We start from the raw sequence: 24,340 nt of genomic DNA on the forward strand, positions 1-24,340 counted from the left end.
TAATTATGTATTTTTTAAAAATTACAGTTCTGCCATTTTAGATGCTCATCTGAGTATTTTTTTTATTCATTCCTGGGATGTGGGCATCGCTGGCAAGGCCAGCATTTATTGCCCTCCAGAATGTGGTGGTGAGCCACTGCCTTGAACTGCAATGTATTGAAGGTGCTCCCACAGTTCTGTTAGGGAGGGAGTTCGACCCAGCAACACTGAAGGAACGGTGATATATTTCCAAGTCAGGATGGTGGGTGACTTGAAGGGGGAACTTGTATGTTGTGGTCTTTGGGTTTAGGAGGATTATAGTATTCCAAGCTCAGTGCCAAGCTGATCAAGTTTCAGTCATTTTGGTTTATAAACAAGATCCATTCTGAGGTAACTCGCTCTTAGAAAAAAAAATCTCATTCCTGACATTTCTTCAGAAATTGATGGCTTTACCAATTGCTGAGACAAACTTTGTACAAACCCAGTGCTGGAAATGATATAACTAGCTGTCCTCATTATCAGACCTCCTTCCCAGCTAGCACGCACTTCCAATTTCAGATTATTCATTGAATGAATTAAGAAAAATATGGTCTTCCGTGAGCCCAAAAGACTACTAGAGGGTCAATGTGCATTGTGTTCCCACTGGACAATGCAGCAGCTGCAAATAGACTAACACCAAAGGCTATGAAACAATTGCATCTAGCAGGGGGAGGGCAGTCAAGTCTCATTAGCTTTAAAACACAATATTATTTCCATACATTCATAGTTCCACTCCAGAAGCTATAGCACAAAATCTAGACAAACACTAAAGTGCAGTACTGAGGGAGTGCTGCACTGTCGGAGGCACCGTCTTACGGGTGAGACATTAAACCGAGGCCCCATCTGCCATCTCAGGTGGACGTAAAAGATTCCACTGCACTATTTCGAATAAGAGCAGTGCCGTTCTTACCGGTATCCTGGCCAATATTTATCCCTCAACCAACTTCACAAAAACAGATTATCTGGTCCTTATCGCACTGAGAATAGCTGTGCGCAGTTTGGCTGTTGCGTCTCCTACGACAGTGATTACACTTCAACTGACTGTAAAGCACTTTGAGATGTCCTGAGGTTGTGAAACGCGCTACATAAATGCAAGACTTTTCTTTCATACTTCAAGAAAATTCTAGAATGTAAATGGATTTAATTCAACCTTTGGTTTCACAAATTTCACAACTACCCTCTCCAAGGTATCAAGATCTGACAGCATCTTTTACATTGCAGTCTTCCTTCTTATGAGGAAATAAGACTACATATAGTTTTTTAATCAGTGACTGAAACACCAAATGTGCTCAACTGAACTGTTAATATATCTACATTAGGTGCGGGAGAAAATGTTTTAAGTTACACTATTGCAATTGGTGTCATTGCTTACTATACGCCACCTCGGTCATGTTTGACCCCCAAGCTGAGCTTCCAAACACATAGCCTCGTCACCATCTGGACTGCCAACTTCCACATCATCTGTCTGCAGCCCTACTTCATCCCACTGGCGCGGAAGCCCCTAGCTGTGCCTTTGTCACCTCAAACGTTCTTCTTTCCGGCCTCCCGAATTCAACCCTGCATAAAATGCAACTCGTCCAAAACTCCGCCGGCAGTATCCTAGTCTGCACAATATAGGAACAGGAGCAGGCCATTCAGCCCCTCAGCCAGTTCTGCCATTCGATGAGAACATGGCTGATCTACAATCTAATTCCATATACCTGCCTTTGGCCCATATTCCTTAATACCAGTGTCAGCTGTGGTTCAGTTGGTAGCACACTCGTCTCGGAGTCAGAAGGTCGTGGGTTCAAGTCCCACTCCAGAGACTTGAGCACATAAATCTAGGCTGACATTCCAGTGCTGAGGGAATGCTGCACTGTCGGAGGTGCCATCTTTTGGATGAGACATTAAACCGAGGCCCTGTCTGCCCTCTCAGATGGATGTAAAAGATCCCACGGCACTACTTCGAAGAAGAGGAGCAGAGGAGTTATCCCCGATGTCCTGGCCAATATTTATCCCTCAAATCAACGTAACAAAAAAAAAACAGATTATCTGGTCATTATCACATTACTGTTTGTAGGAGTTGCTGTGCACAAGTTGGCTGCTGCGTTTCCCACATTACAGTGACTACACTCCAAAAATACTTCATTGGCCGTAAAGTACTTTGAGATATCTGGTGGTCGTGAAAGGCATTATATAAATGTAAGTCTTTCTTTTACCCAAAGTCCCATTCTGACTAACCTCCCTGTTTTCCCCCAAACCACTGAATTCAAAATCCTTAATCCTCCTCTACCAATCCCTCCATAGCCTCTTCCTCCCTCCCTCTATAACCTCTTCCAACTCTACATGTCAGTTTGCATCCTCCCCTTTTCAGACATATTCCTCCTTTGCACATCATAGAATGGTTACACACGGAAGGAGGTCATTCGGCCTGTCCCGTCTCTCCCCTTTCTCCATTCCACCATTGGTCGTAAAGCCTACAGCCATCCTGGCCCCACGCTGGAACACTTTATCTAAGCCTCTCTTCCCTGCTCCCTCTCTCATATCTTTTCAAAAGCCTTGTCAAAACTTGCCTCTTTAACTTGTCTTCGGCCACCACCTTCTCTCATCACTGCTCAGTGTCCAGATGTTGTTTCAGTGAACCGCTGTAGGGCATTTTGTTACAGTAATTACACTATAAGTGCGCAGTAACAATTGATGTTTAAATTGGGCAATAAAATGCTAGCACCACAAACTACAAGTTGAAGCCTGTAAATAACTTGGGGAAATAATTTATCCTTACCACAAGATGCACAGTCACTGTCACACATTGAACTGCCATGCCAGAACTACAAAAAAAATACGACCCCTCATCTTACAGAAGGCACAATAATGGTCTCGGGCATTATAATTAAGTCAATTACCACTGAGGTTTTATAGTCCTCAACTGCAGTCAAAATCCATGTACTGCTGTCCCTGCATTTACAGTAAGAATCTACAAAGTGTACATAAATACCTACGAGCTGAAACCACACCGTGTTCCTTAGGTTAACATTTAAGGTCAGCAGCTTACTACCACACAACCTAGAGTTCAGTGGGCATATAAAACACACAGCAGTACACAGAACCTATAGCTGTGTAAACTAAGCACCTTAATTCCTCTTACAACCCATCACTGCACAGGTTCAAGGGACCCCGTCAAGGGAGTCTGGTATTGACAGTTAGACACATGTTCACTTCCTATTATTATTAAAAACACGAACACTTTTTGCTTTATACAACCAATGACATTTGTAAACAAGCAATTAGCTGGAGCAACAACAACACTTATTCACCAGTGCTACTGATTGTTATGTTGCATGCAAATTTAACAAAAAAAAAGAAAGTCCTACATTATTTTATGAACAAACTGTGTTGGGGGGGGGGGGGGGGTTAATAATTTGTATGCAATGCTGCCATTCAAAAGGTTTCAGCTCTACATGGCACGGAGGAAATCAGCTCACACAAACGCTCTCCTGTTTTAGCCAGCACTATCAGGGAGGAGGCAGAAGTTGTCACTGTATTATATTACATTTCATATTCGTGTTGTGGAGGGCGGGGTAAAAAAAATAGGTTTACCTTCTGACACATCCTCGTCAATAGTTCCTTTAACCTGAGAGAAACACCACTGCATTTCGTTAGCATTGCCTCCAAACCCTGCAAGATAATAAAGGCATTATTGTATATTATTTATTAAAACAGGAACAGAAATAAGCCAACATGTCCCATTGCCCGAGGCACACTGTGCCCCACAAGCTGAGACAGCGGTATGTTTTGTGAGGGGAGATGCTGGGGTAGAGCTGGTCCCTTACCCGGCATCATTCTCCGACAGAGCGCGCAGCTGGTGCCGGCCGGCCGCCCGGCGCTGAGCAAGGAGCGCGGGCTGCTGTCAATCAGCCGCAGCGCCCCGCCCCCTCCCGAGCCACAGTCCGCCAATCGGAGGCCGCCGGAAGTACAGCGCGCCCCCCACTTCCTTAGCAACGGCAGCCATTGTTCTCCAGGGAATTGGGGTGTGAAGATTTTTTTTTGTTCCACTCCACTTTGGAGCATGGTATCCCAGCTCAAAAAAATCTTTACTTTGGAATATGAAAATGACCCTGTCAGATCTGATTAAGGATTGGCAGCTCCAATACTTGCAGGCCAACAGAATTCCTGACTGCAGCCTTCCTCTTTTTTTAAATGGCACAATTCGGAGGTCACTTAAAATGGCACAAAGTTTTACCAATTTCAAATTGGTTTTTTTTATTTCAAAATATACTTTATTCATATAAAAATTTGCACAGTACATTGGAAGGCAGTTCAGTATATTTGGATGCGGTCAGCAATTCCATACAATACATTTGGATGCTGACGGCAGTTCCGTTCAATACATTTGCTTGCTTTACATTTCAAGGTACAATTCAGTACAATCCAGAATACATTGTAATACATTCATCAAATTATGTTACACGTGTCACTATATGGTACACGGAATGGGTGAGGGTACAGTTACATTTTTTTGCGACATACATTACTAAACAACTTGCATTATACATGGCACTATATAGGTGTTTTCAGATCATGGTGCTCGATGTATACAAAAAGTTTACAAGGGCAACCCGAGGGGAATTTTATACTGATTCCAGCCCCGAGGTTTACCGTGGCGGAAGGGCTTTAAACTGTGGCTCTTCCCCACCGTGCATTTGCGGCGACTGCACCAATTTTTAGTGCGTTCCTCAGCACGTACTCCTGGACCTTGGATTGCACCAGTCTGCAACACGCAGATGTGGACATCTCCTTGCTCTGGAAGACCAGCAAGTTTCGGCAAGACCAAAGTGCGTTTTTCACCAAGTTGATGGCCCTGGGAACAGCCCGTAGAGCACAGAGTCCTGTGTTACGGAGCTGCTTGGGCTGAACCTCGTCAGCAAGCACTGCATCTCTTTCCAGATCTGCCTTGCAAAGGCGCAATCCTGAAGGAGATGGGTGACGGTCTCGTCCGCCCCGCAGCCGACTCGGAGGCACCGTGTCGTGTTGCTGAGACGCCGGCTGTGCATGAAGGATCTGACGGGTGGAGCTCTCCTCACCGCCAACCAAGCTACATCTTGGTGCTTGTGTGAAAGCTCTGGCGATGAGACGTTCTGCCAAACAAGTTCGACAGTCTGCTCGGGGAACCACTCGACAGGGTCCACCATCTCCTTCTTTCGTAGGGCGTCCAGGATCTTACGTGCTGACCACTGTTTTATGGCCTTGTGGTCAAAGGTTTTTTTTTTAAAAACGTTTCCACGAAGGACAGGTGGACAGGCATGTTTCAACTGGTAGGGGCGTTTCGCGGCAGCGTGGCCAGACCCATCCTTCGCAACACCAGGGACAGGTAGAACCTCAACACGTAGTGACACTTGGTGTTTGCGTACCAGGGGTCTGTGAACAGCTTGATGCAGCCGCACACACAGGTGGTCATCAGGATGAGGGCCACGTTCGGAACATCCTTTCCTCCACTGTCCAGAGATTTGTACATTGTGTCTATGTGGACACGGTCCATTTTGGACCTCCAGACAAAGTGGAAGACGGCCCGGGTGACTGCCGCAGCACAGGAGCGAGAGATAGGCCAGACCTGTGCCACGTACAACAATACCGAGAGCACCTCACTCCTGATGACCAGGTTCTTTCCTGCAATGGAGAGGGAGCGCTGCTCCCACAATCCCAGTTTTTGTGTCACTTTGGCAATACGATCTTCCCAGTTTTTGCCGCACGCCCCGTCCGTTCCGAACCATATTCCCAACATCTTCAGGTAATCTGCCTTGACGGTGAAGGGAATAACGGATCGGTCGGTCCAGTTGCCAAAGAACATGGCCTCGCTTTTGCTGCGCTTGACCTTCGCTCCCGAGGTCAGTTCAAACTGGTCGCAGGTTGTGAGCAATCTGCGGACCGATTGAGGATCCGAGCAAAAGATGGCAATGTCGTCCATGTACAGGGAGGTCTTGATCTGAGTGCCTCCGCTGCCTGGGATCGTCTCCCCTCTAATGCCTGCATCCTTCCTGATGGACTCGGCAAAGGGCTTGATACAACACACAAACAAGGCAGAGGAGAGAGGACAGCCTTGCCTGACTCCAGATCTGATCGGAGAGCTTTCCATTTGCCACCCGTTGATTAGAACTGCGCTACTGATGTCTGTGTAGAGCAGTTGGATCCAATTGCGGATACCCTCCGCAAACCCCATTTTGGAGAGCACGTCCATCAGGTACGTGTGCGATATCCTGTCAAAGACCTTCTCCTGGTCTAAGCTGATTAAGCAGATGTCCACCCTCCTGTCCCGCACGTAGGCAATCGTATCTCTGAGCAGCGCGAGGCTATCAGAGATCTTCCTGCCAGGGACAGCACAGAGTAGACTTGACCCTGTTGGCGATGACCTTTGACAGGATCTTGTAGTCCACATTGAGCAGCGAAATGGGCCACCAGTTTTTGATTTCCTCCCTCTCCCGCTTCTGCTTGTAGATGAGGGTGATGATGCCTTTCCTCATCGATTCTGACATGCTGCCGGCTAGAAGCATACCCCGTACACTTCCAGTAGATCTGGGCCCATCCATTCCCACAGAGCCGAATACAACTCGACCGTAAGCCATCGCTTCCGGGAGTTTTATTCGTCTCGAAGGACCGGACGGCCTTCGTCAGCTCGTCCAGATTAGCGGGTGGTCCAGACTCTCCCGCTCGCTGTCGTCTAAGACCTCCGAGATAGATGATAGGAAAGACTGGGAGGCCGCGCAGTCTGTGGGCTTGACGTCATACAATCTGGCATAGAAGGATTTGCTGATCCTCAGCATGTTGGGCTGTGAAGACGTCACAGAACCGTCTTCTTCCTTTAGGCTGGTGATCACAGAGCTCCCCGTGTACCTTTTGGAAGAAGAAACGCGAACACATCTCATCCTGCTCGACGGAGCGGACTCTGGAGCAGAAGATGATTTTGGAGGACTCTGAGGCAAAGAGCGAGACTTGCAGGCCCTTCATCCCTTGGAGTTCCTCCGTGTCATCGACCCCCATCGCAGGAGCAGGTTTTGCATACTCTTCTGGAGTTGGGACAATTCCCTCTATCTCCCTCTCGCCTCCTGAACACCTTTGAGGATGAAGAACCTCTTGATGTTCATCTTGATTGTTTCCCACCAGTGCATTGGGGAATTGCAGAGTTACGGTTCTCCAACCTTTGTAATCCCTCTTGAGTTCCTCAACGTTTTCCGGAGTCAACAGTTTCACGTTCAGCTTCCATATCCCTCTGCCAACTTTCTGGTTTTCCTGTGGGTGACAGTCGGCCGGGAGGAGGCAGTGGTCAGAGAAGAACACCGGCGTGACGTCGGTGGATCTGACCTTGAGCATGTGGGACACAAACAGGAAGTCTATTCTGGAACGGACGGACCCGTCTGGTCTCGACCAGGTGTATCTGCGCGGTGCTCCATCTGCAGGGTTGCAGAAGACGTCACACAGCTTGGCATCTTTTACCAGAGTCTGGACGTGGCGTCCAGTTTGCTGTCGGCTCTGTTGGATCACCCAGCCACATCGATGATGCAGTTGAAGTCACCGCCCAGAATGACCGGCCTGGACGTTGCCAGTAGCAGTGGGAGATGCTGGAAGAGGGCCAGCTGCTTGTTCTTGAGAGCTGGGGCATAAACATTAATTAACCTGAGAGGGGAGTTTTTGTACATTACATCTGCTACGAGGAGGCAGCCGTCCACCACCTCCTTAACTTCGGTGATGGTGAAGTGGCCTCCCCGCAGCAGAATGCCCAGGCCGGAGGACCGGCAGTCGTTGCCTCCTGACCATATGGATGATTCATGGGCCCACCATCGTGACCACTGCCGATAAATGCTGAAGTGCGGCAGACTGCACTCCTGCAAGAACAGCAGATCTGCTTTGACCTTGGCGAGGTACCCCAAGGTGGAAACACATCGCGTAGTGGATTTTACGCTACGCACGTTAATAGATGCAATTTTTAAATCCATTTTAAAATGACTGGTCACAGTTCAAAACATTACATTTCAAATAAACCGTCCTTTAAGTCGGAGACCTGCCCAGTGGCCAGTTCCTGCATACATAGATTAACACTATAAAAGTCTACTTCACCTGGGCTGGGATACTGGTCATTCTCTGCCGTCGGGGTGTTTCGACCAGGGTACTGCTGCAGTGTTGTCAGATAGTCCGATTTGTCCTCTGCGCTGTCCTCGCCTGGTGTTGGTAGTTCCCTCTTTTCATCACTCACAACGTTCTCGAGCTGGGGTGTGTGCTTCGGTTGCTGCGTCGCTCCCGGTATTCCAGAGGTGGGGTGTGCTGGGCACTTCACTGCTCCCGTTGTCCCAGAGCTGGGCTGCGCTGGTCCGGCACACGTTGGGTTGACCACTGTTCACCCTCCCGTCGCAGAGGAAACGTACTATCACAGTGCACATGTACAACCCCCACATCCCGGTCATTGATGGGCTGACATTCCTCGCCAGGTATGTCGATGGGGCAGGAAACAGCATCGACCTGAAAAAGCATTGACCATGTAGCCCCAACTTCCTCCGATGGCGAAGCTGGAGGGGGGGGGTGCAGGATGGTTCCGCTGGCATCCACTTTCATGGTGACCTGAATCTGGCGCTTGCTGGTCCAAATCCCGTGGAAGTTTTTCAGGTCGATGCTGTTTCCTGCCCCATCGACATACCTGGCGAGGAATGTCAGCACATCAATGACCGGGATGTGGGGGTTGTACATGTGCACTGTGATAGTGCGTTTCCTCTGCGACGGGAGGGTGAACAGTGGTTCCCAAGTCAGCACTGATCGCAGTGGTTCACTCGCCTCCTTCAATCCCTTCAGGAACTTCAGGCATAGGGTGACGTTTCTGAAGGTTACATCGAAATAACCTCTCTTCGGGCTGTCCTGCAAGGCGAAGACATCAGTGACTTTCATACCACAGGTTCCCAGCAGGATTTTCTTCACGAAGAGGTCCCAGTTGATCGTTGTCTGTCCTTCCACTTTCTTTACAGTCACTCGGATGGTGTTTCGGATGCCCTGGTTCGCCGCTCGGTTGGCCGCCATCCGGGTTGTGGATTCCTCCTTTCAGCTTGTGTTTTGGCTGAAGCCTTCAATCTTTCGTGGTGCCAGTCCGCCACCTTGGCGAACCTCGTGGTCCGCCCAATTGTCGGTCGACATGCAGATTTCTTCTTCTCTCCAATTGGGGCTTGGCCCGAGCCAAAAGGCCAGACCCAGCCAAACTGAAAAAACGAGTTTCTGCAATTAGTCAATTAGCATATGAATGCCCAATCAACACTTGATCTTAGCCAAAAGGCCAAGAAGCGATTTCAATTTTTTTTAAATTTCAAAATATACTTTATTCATAAAAAGAAGCGATTTCAAATTGTTTTTTTTTTAATCCAGTTTCGTTCCAGATCAACTCGAACGCCAAAGATCACTTTGCGCCAATGTGTTTGATCTTCGGCCAAAAGGCCGAGAGGCGAAGTTGCACCGTTCCTGGAAACATTGCAATACCAGGTCGGTGCATGGAGTGGACGGGGCAAGCCCCTGATCCAGCTCCCTGTCCAAAAATCAATTCAATATCATGTCCCCCTAGGGGATATTAAACTGATAAGAACAGATACTACACTTGATCTTAGCCAAAAGGCCGAGAAGCGATTTCAAATTGTTTTTTTTTTATTCGTTGCCAATCTTTCCAATTCTTTGTCAAATCACAAACGCCAGAGGTCACCTTGGGCCCATTCAAGGATCACTCTGCGCCAATGCTCTTAGCCAAAAGGCCTAGAGCCACTGCACCGTTCCTGGAAGTACTGCAATACCAGGTTCGTGCCATGGAGGTGGATGGGTCAAGCCACCCCACCCACCTCCTATTTCCAAAAAAGCAAGCATATACCTTCCTGATCCAGGGAGAACCACCTTGGGGTTATGGTGGTTACTCCCCTCTCAGGTCAGTTACGCATGATCTTAGCCAAAAGGCCGAGAGCCGATTGTTTTTTTTTTTGAAATTCGTAGCCAATCGTTCCAATTCTTTGTCAAATCACAAACGCCAGAGGTCACCTTGCACACGCCAAGGATCACTCTGCGCCAATGCTCTTAGCCAAAAGGCCTAGAGCCACTGCACCGTTCCTGGAAGTACTGCAATACCAGGTTCGTGCCATGGAGGTGGATGGGTCAAGCCCCCCACACACCTCCGTGGAGGTGGATGGGTCAAGCCACCCCACCCACCTCCCCGAAGCCCATTTTTTTTTTTTTTTTTTTTGAAATTCGTAGCCAATCGTTCCAATTCTTTGTCAAATCACAAACGCCACCCCACACTCGGTCAATATCCTACAGTCTCCAACTAATCATCATTGTGGGAGTACCTTAGCCAAAAAGACTGAACGTTCAATGAGAATGCCCACCACCACCTCCTCAGGGCAACTCAGGAACAGCCAAAACAAATCCAGCTTTGCCAGTGTCGTCCATATGCCAAGAAAAACTTTAAAAAAATGCAAAACTGGCTCCCAAGGCTTCAATTTGTTGTTTGAAAAGAAAAAAAGAGCTTACATTTATATATCACTTTACAGCCAATGAACCAAATCTAGTCACTGTTTTGATGAGGGGAAGTGTAGCAGGTAATTTGTGCACAGCAATGTCCCACAAACAGCAATGAGATAATGACCAGATATTATGTTTCAATGATGTTGGTTCAAGGATAAATATTGGTGAGGACACAGGGAGAACTTCCCAGCTCTTCAAACAGTGCCATGCAATGTTTTATGTCCACCTCCAACAGTGCAGCACTCCCTCAGTGCTGCACTGATGTGCCTAGATTATGTGCTCAATTCTCTACAGTGAGACTTGAACCCACAACCTTCTTGCTCAGAGACAAAAGTGCTACCACTTTGTTGTTTGCCTGATAAGGAAAGATGGAATACTTCAGCAGAAGGGTCTATTGAGACAGTGATGACAACATTATTCAACAGAGAATTAGGTAAGTATTTGAAAAGGTAGAATATAAAAAGTTGGTTGACAAATGATCAAAAAATATTTTTTATTATTATGCAGATATAACATCATAATCATCGTCATCATCATCATAGGCAGTCCCTCGAAACGAAACGAGAATGACTTGCTTCCACGTCAAAAAAGGATGAGTTCACAGGCGTTTCGAATGAAGGACCCGAACTACATCCTGAAGGGTGGAATGGTGCATGGATTTTTTTAACATGTGGTGGCCATTGCACACCAGCCACCACACAGGTTTGACAGAGCTAAATCTTGGTCCGGTAGCAAAGATTAACCAAGATGACTGGAGACCTGCTCTGCTGCACGGATCTAGTGCGCACACATATCGCAGTGTGGGCTGCCCCGGGCCCCTGGCCCCAAACTCAGCCCTCCCCTGGGCCCTGATTACATCCCTCCACAGTCTCTTGCTGCTCCTTCGCCCTGACCTCACTGCTCCTGTTGTATCTGCCCACGCTCTAAGCACCGACCTGGATCTTAATGACGTCACTATAATAGGGTAGTAATAACAGATCTCGGAGTATGAAGAATTGTATACAATTGTTGGGACCAAAGGCCTTGGCTAAGTACCATAATTCCATTCACACCCTATCCAGCTTAACCTTTTTCTAACTTCTGTCATTACCATTTCTATTCGGCCCATCATCCCTTTTGTCTCTCTAATCTCTCCTGCCTTCCACCCTATCACAGACCTTTCCTTTTGTTCTTTCTTCCCCTCCCCCTTTCAGTGCATAAGAATGTGCTCTTTTCGAACATTCAGCAGTTCTGATGAAGGGTCGTCGACCCGAAACATTAACTTTCTTTTTCTCTCCACAGATGCTGCCTGACCTGCTGAGATTTCCAACATTCTTTGTTTTTATTTCAGATTCCAGCATCCGCAGTATTTTGCTTTTATACCATAAATGATGTGTTCATTTTTTTAAGGTGCACAACAATTGTTATCCAATCAGAATTAATTGAGCTGTTGAGTTTTACCAAAAAGGTTTTCTTTAAAAATAGAGATTTTTAAAAACCTGAAGAGGCTGGAAATATGAAATAAAAACAGCAAATGCTAGAAATAAACAACAGGTCAATCAACATCTGTAGAGAGAAAAGATGGATTAATATTTTGAATAGATCTTTCATAGAATCATAGAATGGCTGCTTCACAGAAGGAGGCCATTCATCCCGTCATGCTTGTGCTGGCATCAGAACGACCAGCTGTGACAGAGGGTCTCTATACAATATATTCATCTTTCCTCTTTTTAAAAGTAGGCAAAATTTCTGTGTATTTCCAGAAATTTCTGTTTTTGCTTCAGTTTTGTTAGATTTTTGGCAGTTTATTTTCTTCACTTAATTGGGCAGGTCAGCTACAAATGAATGAGTAACTTACTACTTCAAGTAGTAAATGTCAAATTATCAACTAATTGCACATGCTTTTACTGATAGAACTTCGATAATCTACCATTTAGTTAGGTTTTCTTAGTCAGTTAATCCCCTAATTTCTTCTTCTCTTCTTAGGCAGTCCCTCGGAGTCGAAGATGACTTGCTTTTGCACTAAAAGTGAGTTCTCAGGTGACTGATGAGTCCGATGCGGGACCTACAATCTCTGTCACAGGTGGGGCAGATGGTGGTTGAAGAGATGTTGGTTGAAGGGACGGGTAGGTGAGGTGCATGAGTTGTCATGCGCTTCTTCCGCTGTTTGCGCTTGGCCTCCGCTTGCTCCTGGCGAAAAGACTCGAGATATTTGGCGCCTTCCTGGATGCTTCTCCTCCACTTTGAGCGGCCCCCTAACAGTGCATCATTGGCATACATACATGTGAATGAGATCAGAGTTTCAATAAGGGAGTAACTTTTACTGTTCGATTTTCAAGTTAGAAAGTTGTTAGGTGGGAATGCAAACATTTCAAATAATGCAATTATTGACGTGCAGTTGTTGAAAGGTTGGCCTTGGGCTGGATTTCTTTAGTTGTGTTTGTGTGGGAAGGTAATGATGGTATTTGAGAGAGTAGTGGTTGATTAGAGACATGGCTGAGTGAGCACTGGCGGATACTGTTAGATAATTATGATCTTCCACCATTCCTAAGTGGGAATTCTTCCTGTACGAGATGGACAGTATTATACCATCCAATCATGAAAGCCATCACAATCAAGACTGATTCTGTCCTTTCCCCAACATCACAGATAATGTATTTTCCTGCAGGGGTCACTGGCTAGCGATCAGAAACAGTACTCCTGGCTGATTGATTTTCCTTCCTTCCTAGCGTTAGGGTGCTGAGGCCAATTGTAGCAACCCAACCACCACATCCCAGCTGAGATGAGCTAACTCAGTACAGACCTGGGGTGTATCTGGTCTGTATAACTTGGGCAACGCACTAAATGGTGCAGTTATCCACTAAGCTATGGGGAGAACTGTGCTAATGTATTTTTTAAGCTGGTTGATCAGGTATTGTCTCTTTAATGGCTTGTGATTGAGAGCAGGCCAATGACAATTGTCAGATAAAAGCAAATAACCAGCGTCTTGAGTAGTCCCAAAGGCTTTGAACAGATGACTGCTTGGAGTTAGTTGACGAGTCCACTTTAATTATTTGGTAAGGTAACTATCAAATGAAAAGTCATATTCCATACACTCAAAGCTGCTTAGATTCCTTAAAACTACTGATTGTGGGAGCAACACATAATGGAGTCTATTAGTTACAAACATGACAGTTGGCAATCTGATCAATTACTGTGTACACATCATCCAAGATAGGTACGTGCCTACTTCTCGTACTAGTCACAGGATGATTTATCAACAATACGCTTTCCTTCATCATCATGAAAGCTGGCACTCGTGGAGCTGAAGATTCGTATCTATTGTATCAAAATGAATCAGAAATGTGGGGTGCACCAATAGTCACATAACATAACAAAACATGGAATAAGAAAAGGCCATTTGATTCCTCACGCCTGCTCTGTCCATATATAATCTAACTATCGTGGACTGTACTCCACTTACTTAATTTACTGGAGAGAAAGGTCTACATAAATACTATTTCCAAAAATGAATGAGGCAATATTCCAAAATATTTATCCATCCTCAAATCTCCATCATGCAGCTTTAGCAATTTTATTCCAGGCGCCAATCCCTTACCTCAGATGCTGTGCTGGGGATGAGCTTCAGTTGGTCAGGATGTCCTTTCTTGTTCATTGCTTTTCTAACTTCCTTAAATAAAGTGAGAAGAATAGTCAACATTGGAAATCCAATTGATTAAACAATACTTTGTGTACTTTTCTTGCAGAAAGATCTTCAATTAGTGTTAAACACACAAGGTCTGGCCTGCTTGTATTCAGTTTAAATATTTGCTAGTCCTATTATTTTTATTTTAGTGTACAGCGGAACTGAGATAAGTCTCAGTCCCGGTTTTGAGCAGCATCTTGAGCAACATTTAATGAAATGATCAGGAGTATTTGTACCATAATGATCAAAGCACTGAGGAAAAGTACATTTGTTCACTTGTATGAAGATAATACAAGGTTGTGACTCCTCTTAGGTCAAGACCTGAAATTCCGCAATTTATTTGCTGACTCTATTCCATCAGTATTACTTCCTGAAGTAGAGTGTAAATCCATGAAGTGGTTTGTTGCTTTGACATAATCTCTCAGAAACTTGATATGGGAAAATAAATCCACTGTGACCTTTGAAATTCTTCAAACTTGAAGTCAAGCTTGGTCTAATTTTTATCGCATATCTGATTAATGTTCAGCTAACTCTTGGATTTGTTCTCTGGTTCACCATTCTGAGTCTATGCCAGGTTAACTGATCTCAGCTGGGCAGGACCTGGAGTACTACAATCACCAGCATTGCTGTGAAAAGAGATGAAATAATAGGGAGGAAATAAAATCCGCCATGCTATTGATTACTACGCGGTGGCCTCTGCTTGAAAGTGCATATCCGTGGAAGTCAGGTGAGAACAGAATCAGGCTTGGCTGTGATGAACTTCACCGTAGAATCGACTAAACATAATCACTGGCTAGACTCACACATGAAGAATGATGTCTTATGTGAGATGCTGGAGAGCTTTTTTGTTTTTCTCTTTTATTCTATACTCCGGGTGATAAAAGGAAGAAGGACTTGTATTAATATAGCATCTTTCATGATCTCAGGACGTCCCAGAGTGCATTACAGCCAATGAAGTAAAGTCACTGTATTAGTATAGGAAACACGGCAGCCAATTTGTGCACAAGGTCCCACAACAGCAATGTGCTAATGACCAGATAATCAGTGATGTTTGAGAGATACATGTAGGCCAGGACACTGGGGAGAACTAACCAGCTCTTCTTTGAAATAGTGCCATGGGACCTTTTACATCCACCTGAGAGGATAGACTGGGCCTTGGTTTAACGCTTCATCCGAAAGTCAACATCTCTGACAGTGCAACACTCCCACAGCAGAGCATTGTGGCTGGGGCCATTAGAGGGAGCAGTGTGCGGTGGCCCGGCCCGGAAATCAGTGCAGTCCCGGCCTGCAAGACCATCAGCAGGCTGGGGCCACTTCAGGGAGCAGCATGTGCTGCTGCAGGAGGGCGACGGCTGATTGCGGTGCAGGCAGGAGTGGCGAGGTCGGGGCGAAGGAATGGCGAGAGTTCGTAGAGGGATGTAATCGGGGCCCAGGAGAGGTGTGATTTCAGGGCCCAGAAGAGGCATGGGCCCAGGGGCAGCACGGGCCAGCCCACACTGCGGTATGTGCGCACTAGGTCTGTGCAGCAGAGCTGGTCTCCAGCCGTCTTGGTTAATCCTTGCCACTGGACCAAGACCTAGCTCTGTCAAGCCCGTGTGGTGGCTAGTGTGCAACGGCCACCACACGTTAAAAATATCCACGCACAGGCATCTTCCACCCTTCAACATGTAGTTGAGGACCTGGAATATCAGGTCCTTCATTGAAACACCTGTGAACTCATCCTTTTTTGGCGTGGAACCAAATCATCCTCGTTTCGAGGGACCGCCTATGATATGATGATGAGTGCACTGGAGCATCTGCCTAGATTTTATGCTCAAGTCTCTGGAGTGGGAATTGAACAAAAACTTTCTGACTCAGAGGCAAGAGTGCTACCACTGAGCCATGGCTGACAGCTGATCATCTTAACAAGTAGAATAATCCTTACTAGAAAAACAATAGCAAGTTTATGCCTGAGCTCCCTGGAATTAGATAAGTGGGGTATGCTCTGCATTATCATACTCTATTTGTATGGATACTTCAGTAGCTTGGTTTGGAGATTCTTAGGTATGACAGTAAGTATCCTTGGTGACAGACAATTAGCTGATCAAAATAAATCAAGTGACAGTTTTGGAAATTTGGATAAACTGCAAGAAAATTCAGGCAGTTGGATTTTACTGTAAATCTTGGAGTCACAGTATTAAATATGGCAAAAGCAAAATACTGCAGATGCTGGAAATCTGAAATAAAAACAGAAAATCCTGGAAATACTCAGCAGGTCAGGCAGCACCTGTGGAGAGAGAAACAAATTTAATGTTTCAAGTCAATGATCTTTCATCAGGAATGGAAAAAGTTAGAGATGTAACAGGTTTTAAGCAAGTGCAGAGTAATATGAGACGAAACATTTGACACCGAGCCACACAAGTAGAAACTAGCGCAGGTGACCAAAAGCTTGACCAAAGAGGTAGATTTTAAAGGACAAAAGTAATGATGGTGCAAGGCAAAAGGGGGTTGTAATGGGACAAGTAAAGAAACAAAAGATGGGTCTGGACGAGGTGTAAGTGGTAATAGCAGAATCATCACCAACTGCTGAATGTTGAACTCAATGTTGAGTCCAGAAGGCTGTCAAGTGCCTAATCGAAAGATGAGGTGCTGTTCCTCCAGCTCCCATTGAGCTTCATTAGAACAGTGTAAATAGGTCAGAGTGGGAGTGGGGCGGAGAATTAAAATGACAAGCGGACGATAGCTCAGGATCACACTTTCAGACTGAATGGAGGTGTTCCTGCAAAGGGATCACCCAATCTGCATTTGGTCTCTCCAATGTAGAGGAGACCGCATCGTGAACTTCAAATACAGCATACAAGATTGAAAAAGTATTAAATATGGCAAATTGATGTCTCTTATTTTGTTTTTCATCCTGGTGTGAGCATTTTGGCCTCAGTTTAATCATATGGTTCACCCAGGATTGTTTCTGGAATAAGGATTTGCTGACATAAGAACATAAATAGTAGAAAGAATGTTTGAAATTCTGACATAGGTGGAAATGATGATGTCCATCATCATCGAACATAAGGACTTAAGAATTAGGAGCAGGAGTAGGCCATTCAGCTCATCAAGCCTGCTCCGCCATTCAATAAGATCAATAAGGTGCCACAGAAGAGTTTATTAAACAAAATTATGGTTCATGGGATTGGGGGTAATATACTAGCATGGATTGAGGATTGGTTAACGGACAGAAAACAATGAGTAGAACAAACAATCATTTTGGCAGGCTGTAATTGGTGGGGTACTGCAAGGATAAGTGCTTGGGCCTCAGCTATTCACAATCTGTATCAATGATTTGGATGAGGAGACCAAATGTAATATATCCAAGTTTGCTGATGATACAAAGCTCGGTGGGAATGTAAGTTGTGAGGAGGATGCAAAGAGACTTCAAGGGGATATAGACAGGCTAAGTGGGTGGGCAAGAAAATGGCAAATGTTATTATAATGTGGAGAAATGTGAAGTTATCCACTTTGTTGGAAAAATAGAAAAGCAGAGTATTTTTTAAATGGTGAGAGATTGGGAAATATTGGTGTTCCAAGTGATCTGGGTGTCCTTGTACATGAATCATTGAAAGTTAACATGCAGGTACAGCAAGCAATTAAGAATGAAAATGGTATGTTGGCCTTTATTACAAGAGGATTTGAGTATAAGAGTAAAGATGTCTTATTGCAATTTATAATAATGCATAGGGATTAGTTGAGGCTTGAGGTAGGGATAGAGATGAGAAACTGGTTTGCCTGACATCTGGTTTGAGTAGATTGACTTTCCCTTGAGACAATAGACTGCCATAAATCCATTTATCCGCTTATTCCCTTCCACATGAGCTGTAGTTTCATCTATTCTTCACCCTCCTCCTTTAAGACGCTCCTTAAAATCTACCCATCCTGTCCCAATATCTGTTTATGTGGCTCGGTGTCAAATATTGTTTGATAATCACTACTATGAAGTGCTTTGGGACGTTTTACTAGGTTAATGGCACTATATATCTGTATCTATTTCCAGCCCCACAACCTTCCGAGGTATCTGCACTCCTCTAAATCTGGGCATCCCCAATTTCAATCGCTCCATTGGTGGCAGTGCCAAGGCCCTAAGCTCTGGAATTTCCTCTCTAAACCTCTTCAGCTCGCTACCTCTCTTTCCTCCTTTAAGACGCTCCTTAAAACCTACCTCTTTGACCAAGCATTTGGCCATCTGCCCTTATATCTGCCTTTACAACGCTCCTGTGAAGCGCCTTAGGACGTTTTATTACTTTAAAGGCGCAATATAAATACAATATGTTGTTCTATAAATGCAAGTTGTTGTTGTACATGATCCAAGAAAGGCATATTAAATTTAAATTTTATTTTTAAATGCAGTGAATTCATTGTAAGGCAACTTGGTTTTCTCTTCCAATTGAGCATCCTGCAGTGAATGCAGATTTACAGATATTCCTAATTCAAACTCTTGGTAGTCCCACTCCATTCAGTAGCAATAAACTAGCTGCACTTAAGATCATAAGTTCTGTTTAAATAACATTAGTTGATCTCCTGTGATATTGCTCACAGTCTGTAGTACAGTTGTGATGTTTGGTTGTTTAAGATGGGGTTTTATGGATTTGTTCTTTCAAGGCCACTGCTCAAATACTCCCCTGTGGGCAAGTGGACTAGATGACCATTTATAGTTAGTTGCACACCATGTGAGAGCAAACAGCAGGAAAATTCAATTGTGTACTTTGCAGGGCCTGTGAAACTGAACTCAACGTTTTTACTTGTGTTATCCTCTCCAGATACAAACAAGACCTTGTGCCAATCAGTTATTTGAAGTTATACTGTTTCATACAGTTGATGTTTGTTACCTGTTATATCAACAGGCTTGCACCCACACAAATAACAGGTTTTATGATGATCTAGTCTTGAAACTTGGGGACATGCCATTGTTGAGTTGTCCCGACCGCATCGTGTGCTATAATAAAAATGATGCATTTCTGTCTATGATAGATTATTTATTGGATTCTGTCTTGCTGGTCACAGCACACATTGGTTTTTGAGTTTAGAAACATAATAGGAACATTAGAAACAGGAGTAGACCATTCAACCCCTCAGATCTGCTCGCCATTCAGTTATATCATGGCTGATCTGCACCTCAATTCCATTTTCTCTGCCTTTTCTCCATATCCCTTGATACTCTTTACCCAACAAAAAAACTATCTATCTCAGTTTTAAAAGCTCTAATTGTCCCAGCATCCAAAGAATTGGGGAAAGAATTCCAAATTTCTACCAACTCTTTTGTGAATTCACTCCTAAACGGTCTGGCTCTAATTTTAAAATTAGGTCCCCTTGTTTTGATTCCTCCACCAGAGGAAATATTTTCTCTGTATCTACCCTATCGAATTCTTTTATCATTTTAAACATCTTGATCATATCTCCCCTCAGTCTCCTATACAAGCCAAGTATATACAACTACTGCTAGCTGTTTCTGCACGCTTTTAAGAAAACACATTCTAGACTGGCTGATAATCTCTGGACAAGGCAGCAACCTAGTTCAGAACAGCTTTGATGTGTATGGTTTGATAGCTAGCATTGTCCTTGGACAGGACCCATCTCACAGATCATTCAACGTGTTTAGAACTGATCAATAGGCCAAGCCATTTCATTCAATTACAAGCACCCATGGGGCTTTTCACCAGACATGCTTGTTTGGCAAATGTATTTGTATGGGAAATGCCATTTAAATCATGCATAGGTCTGAATACCTGAATGTGGTTATACGGAATACAGCTCCAATGTCCTTTGTGCTTCAACAAAGGAATATGGAGCTATGCCTTGGGTGTTGTTGCACAAAGACAGCAGATAGTGTGACAATGGATAGCCATGTAAAAAATTTTTGTTTTATGTTGAGAGTTAGCTCAGGGGAATCACATTTGTTGCTTTGATTCCAAGGTGAAAAATGAAGTCTGTACTTACTGCAAATCTACTGCTCGTGTTCAATACTGTTCACTTATCTGTTTTAAAGTTTAATAAATTTGTCCAGCCATTTACAGCTTGAGTCGCAGTGTGATAGTTATATTCTTACACCCACCAAAGATGTGGCAGCACGTGATTTAAGCTGAAGTACAGGTTTGTGGCCAGTGACACTGAACCCAAGTTAAATATTTAAGGTAAAAACCTAAAATGTAACGGATTCCAACGAGAGTGAGAGAGACAGATACAAAAAAATAATCAAAAAGGCTAATGGAATGTTAGCCTTTATAACTAGATGGCTAGAATATAGAGTTTTGCTACAGTTATACAAAGCCTTGATTGGACCACATCTGGAATACTGCATACAATTCTGGGCACTGCAACTCAGAAAGAATATAACTGTCATGTCTGCACATGTTGTTTGTAGCCACCAGATGGTGTCATTGTTGGAGGCCACCGAGCAGCACGCACATTGTGCTGCTCTGGTATAAAAGGCCAGCCATTTTGAGAGTCAAGCACTTTGGGCCTTAATAAAGCAGAAACAAGGTTGTACCTTGTTCAGTTAAACAGTACTCAATTTGTATCTTTATTGCATACATAACAATAAAGGCCTTGGAAGGAGTGCAGCGTAGATTCAACGGACTGTTACCGGGGCTCCAAGGATTAGATTATGAGGAGAGATTACAGAAACTAGGCTTGTATTCCCTGGAAATGAGACGGTTATGGGGTGATTTGATTGACGTTTTTAAGATTTTGAAAGGAATTGATATGGTAGATAGAGAGAAAATGTTTCCACTGGTGGGGGAGTCTCGGACAAATGGACGTAATCTTAAAATCAGAGCCAGGCCATTCAGGAGTGAAGTTAGGAAACATTTCTTCACGCAAAGGGTGGTAGAAATGTGGACCTGTGTCCCACAAAAGGCAGTGTCCCATAAGATGCTAGCTCAATGAATCATTTTTAATTTGAAAGCGATAGATTTTTGCTAGCCAATGGTATAAAAGGATATGGAGCCAAGGCGGGTGGATGGAGTTAGGACACAGATCAGCCATGATCTCATTGAATGGCAGAACAGACTTGAGGGGCTGAATGGCCTACTCCTGTTCCAAGGTTCCTATTCCAAAGCCTAAAATTATTTAATGTAAAAGTGAGTTACAACAAAGGTTAGAACACTGCAATTATTAAAGGCTTTACAATTCAACTGTAATACAAAACTTGGTTTCCTTTTCTATCAAATTCCTAAGCTCAGCATTTGGCTAATACACCAATAACTGTTACTTAACCTTTCAAAGTCTGCTGCCAAGCCCAGTCCTGTGGTGCCTTCAATTGTTAAATCCAAGTAAATGTTGACTTTTGCAACTTGAACTGTTCAGATGCCTATGCGTAGTATCTTCTAGTGCGCGTTGTCCCGTGTACAATCCAATATGGTTAAATGATACTCAGTGATGTTGATGTAACTTGCAATAATAAATGTTGTGATATTAGCTGAATCAGTTACATTTAAATAACTTAACCTAGGTAGTGATTTTTCTATCAATTTAAATGCAATTCGAGTATTCTGGCATAATGGAATTAAACTCGGCTGAGTTCCACTTGAACAAGAGAGTTGGTGGAGTTTAGGACAAAAAGATCATTCACACTGCTACACAGAGCTACATTTGTTTCAGCCAAGTGCTGCATAATAGTTAACTCATGCTCAAGCACAGCTGTTCAGTAATAATATTCTTCCTCTGCCAACCTCTGCTTGTAATATCCAATATATAGAAATTCTTAGGTGCTTATATTATAATTATGCTTTAAGAATGCTCTGAGATTGTTACATTCCAAATAACAGTTGCTACATGGGTAATAGGGGTGCTTTGCTTAGATGTAGAACCAAAGAGGTTGAAAAATGTACTCCAGTCTACTCTTGCTTCAAATTTACTCAATTAACAATATCTGGTTTGGTCCAATTTCCATCTTTCCTATGTTATTTATGTCACTAGATAACTCAAATGCTTTTTCAATGCAAAAGTGACATTGAATTATCAGTAGATTCCAAATGGGGTGTTGTAAAGCAAAGAATGGCTCCATAGCTTGCAGCCACCATGTTGTTTCTGCATTAATAGGACTCTTAAATGGTGTACATACACACTACAATGCTAATAATTCCCATTTACCCCAGCTCATTCCATTGCCATGTGCTCTGAATGAGCTATGATAACATTTTGTATGTTAATTATGCCATGATAGGTACAGTGTAAGCAGTGTAAAGGTTATTGCTAGCTGAAAGGATTAGAATAAAGCAACTGTCTACAGCTAACATTTCCCAGTTTCAAAGTAGCCTACAATGGTTTTCAGTGGAGAATTGGCACTGTGACTTTGTTATGCACAGGAGAATCAAACCCTATATCACTTAATTAGGACTTTGCTAGATTAGGTAGAACTCTGTCGTGTAAACAATCACTTCTGTACCAGGAAAGCTGAATGTTACAGAAAGTGGGCCTCCATTATGTAACTCTAATGAGTTAAATCAGAATGAACAGAGCCCAGATATGAATGGTGCTGTTTCTAAAAATGAACCCGCTATCCCATTTTTTGCCCAAGTGCAGTGACTATGGGCCTGCTTCTGTAATCAGATGCTCTGAGAAAGGTGCAGATTGGGAAATTATGCAGCCGATAATTTCCCATCTATTAATTTTAATAGATAGAAAATCACAATCGGTGGGCCTGCGATTTCCTGATCTACACCCCCTGGGAGCACTGCTCTGCGCTGGGAATGCTTGATTGCAGAATCAGCCCTTATATTCAGTTTCTGAAATTAGATCACCGCAAACCCCCTTCTTCCACTTTCTGACTCATATTACTTGTGGTTTGGCTGAGCTGATCTCTCCAAAAACCTTTCTTGCGTTTCTTGCCAGCTTCTATCTTTTACTGTTCTATACAAGTGTATTAATCTGCAGATTTTTTTCTGCAGTATTCCCTCTGATTTTCACACGTTTCTGCCTTGTAGGCAGTGAAACGTGCTAGTATATTTAAGGTAATTGGCAAAAGAGTCAGAGGTGAGATCAAGAGATTTCTTTTTTACGCAGCGAGCTATTATGATTTGGAATGCACTGCCTAAAAGGGTGGTGGAAGCAGATTCACTAGTAATTTTCAAAAGGAAATTGAATAAATACTTGATGGGGACATATTTGCAGGGCTATGGGGAAATAGCAGGGGAGTAGGGCTAATTGGATATCTCTTTCAAAGAGCCGACACAGGCACGATGGACCAAATGGCCTTTCTCAGTGTTGATTTTATAGATTCCACAGGTTCTGGCAGCCCTCCAGTATTTAGCACATGTGGCCATTCTTCACATGTAACAATAGGCTTTTTGACTGTGCATCCACATGCACTTTCCAGCAGAGATCACTAATTAGCAATCAGGAGCACGAGCCCTCTTCACTCTTGCCTATCTTCTCAGGCGCACTGAGGCCAATTCTAGTATCCCCTGTGCTGCTTCGGCCGAGGTCAACAAACACAGCGACACGATGGCTTGAACCTTCCGTAGAACCGTAAAAAAAATTTGCGGCACAGACAGAGGGCATAGAGCCCAAATACGTTTGCATCTTTTAAGGCTTTAGTTTTCGTGTTGCTGCTGCCTGCTTGCTGCCAAATATAAAGGCATCTGACAGGTCTCACCTATTTTGCTATCCTGAGAGACAGCAGCATCAAGTGAGCACATTCCTGCCTTGTCGGTGCTATCTGCAAGGCCACTAATTTGCGGAAAAGTAGATGGGCCTCTTAAAAACTGACAATGGTGATATAAATTAAAATAAGGAAATGGCAAACGTGTTAAATAATTACTTTCTGTCAGTATTTATAGTAGAGGAAGAGGATAGCATGCCGGACATCCCGAAGAAACCAATATTGAATCAGGGACGGGGACAGTGTACAATTCTGATCGCCATATTATAAAAAGGATATAGAGGCACTGGAGAGGGTGGAGAGAAGAGTTCCAAGGATGGTACCAGAAATGCGAGGTTAATACCTATCAGGAAAGAATGAAAAGACTGGGTCTCTTTTCTCTTGAAAAGAGAAGGCTGGGGGGGGTGACCTAATATAGGTCCTTAAAATATTTAAAGGTTTTGATAGAGTAGACACAAAGGCTCGAATGTTCCCCTAAAAAAAATGGGTAGGTTTAGAGCATGGCAGCTGTCTTAATTGTT

The 24,340-nt window shown here is 44.0% G+C and overlaps 1 protein-coding gene and 2 pseudogenes across 1 annotated transcript in view; all 3 read right to left on the reverse strand.

The window, feature by feature from the left end:
- Positions 1-3,871, reverse strand: part of LOC139263068 (serine/threonine-protein phosphatase 2A 55 kDa regulatory subunit B beta isoform) — a 529,859-nt gene extending 525,988 nt beyond the window's left edge. Inside the window, exons 1-2 of the mRNA XM_070878606.1 lie at positions 3,828-3,871; positions 3,595-3,672 (exon numbers count right to left, since the gene is read on the reverse strand). Coding sequence (XP_070734707.1) covers positions 3,595-3,672; positions 3,828-3,837 — 88 coding nt within the window. The 5' untranslated portion in view covers positions 3,838-3,871. The remainder of the gene's footprint in view (positions 1-3,594; positions 3,673-3,827) is intronic.
- Positions 3,872-9,467: 5,596 nt separating this feature from the next.
- On the reverse strand, positions 9,468-9,646 carry LOC139263676 (U2 spliceosomal RNA; annotated as a pseudogene).
- A 126-nt stretch (positions 9,647-9,772) lies between these two features.
- LOC139263560 (U2 spliceosomal RNA) lies at positions 9,773-9,975 on the reverse strand (annotated as a pseudogene).
- Positions 9,976-24,340: the final 14,365 nt, after the last annotated feature.

This window comes from Pristiophorus japonicus, chromosome 4, assembly GCF_044704955.1.
Source record: "Pristiophorus japonicus isolate sPriJap1 chromosome 4, sPriJap1.hap1, whole genome shotgun sequence".
NCBI lineage: Eukaryota > Metazoa > Chordata > Chondrichthyes > Pristiophoridae > Pristiophorus > Pristiophorus japonicus.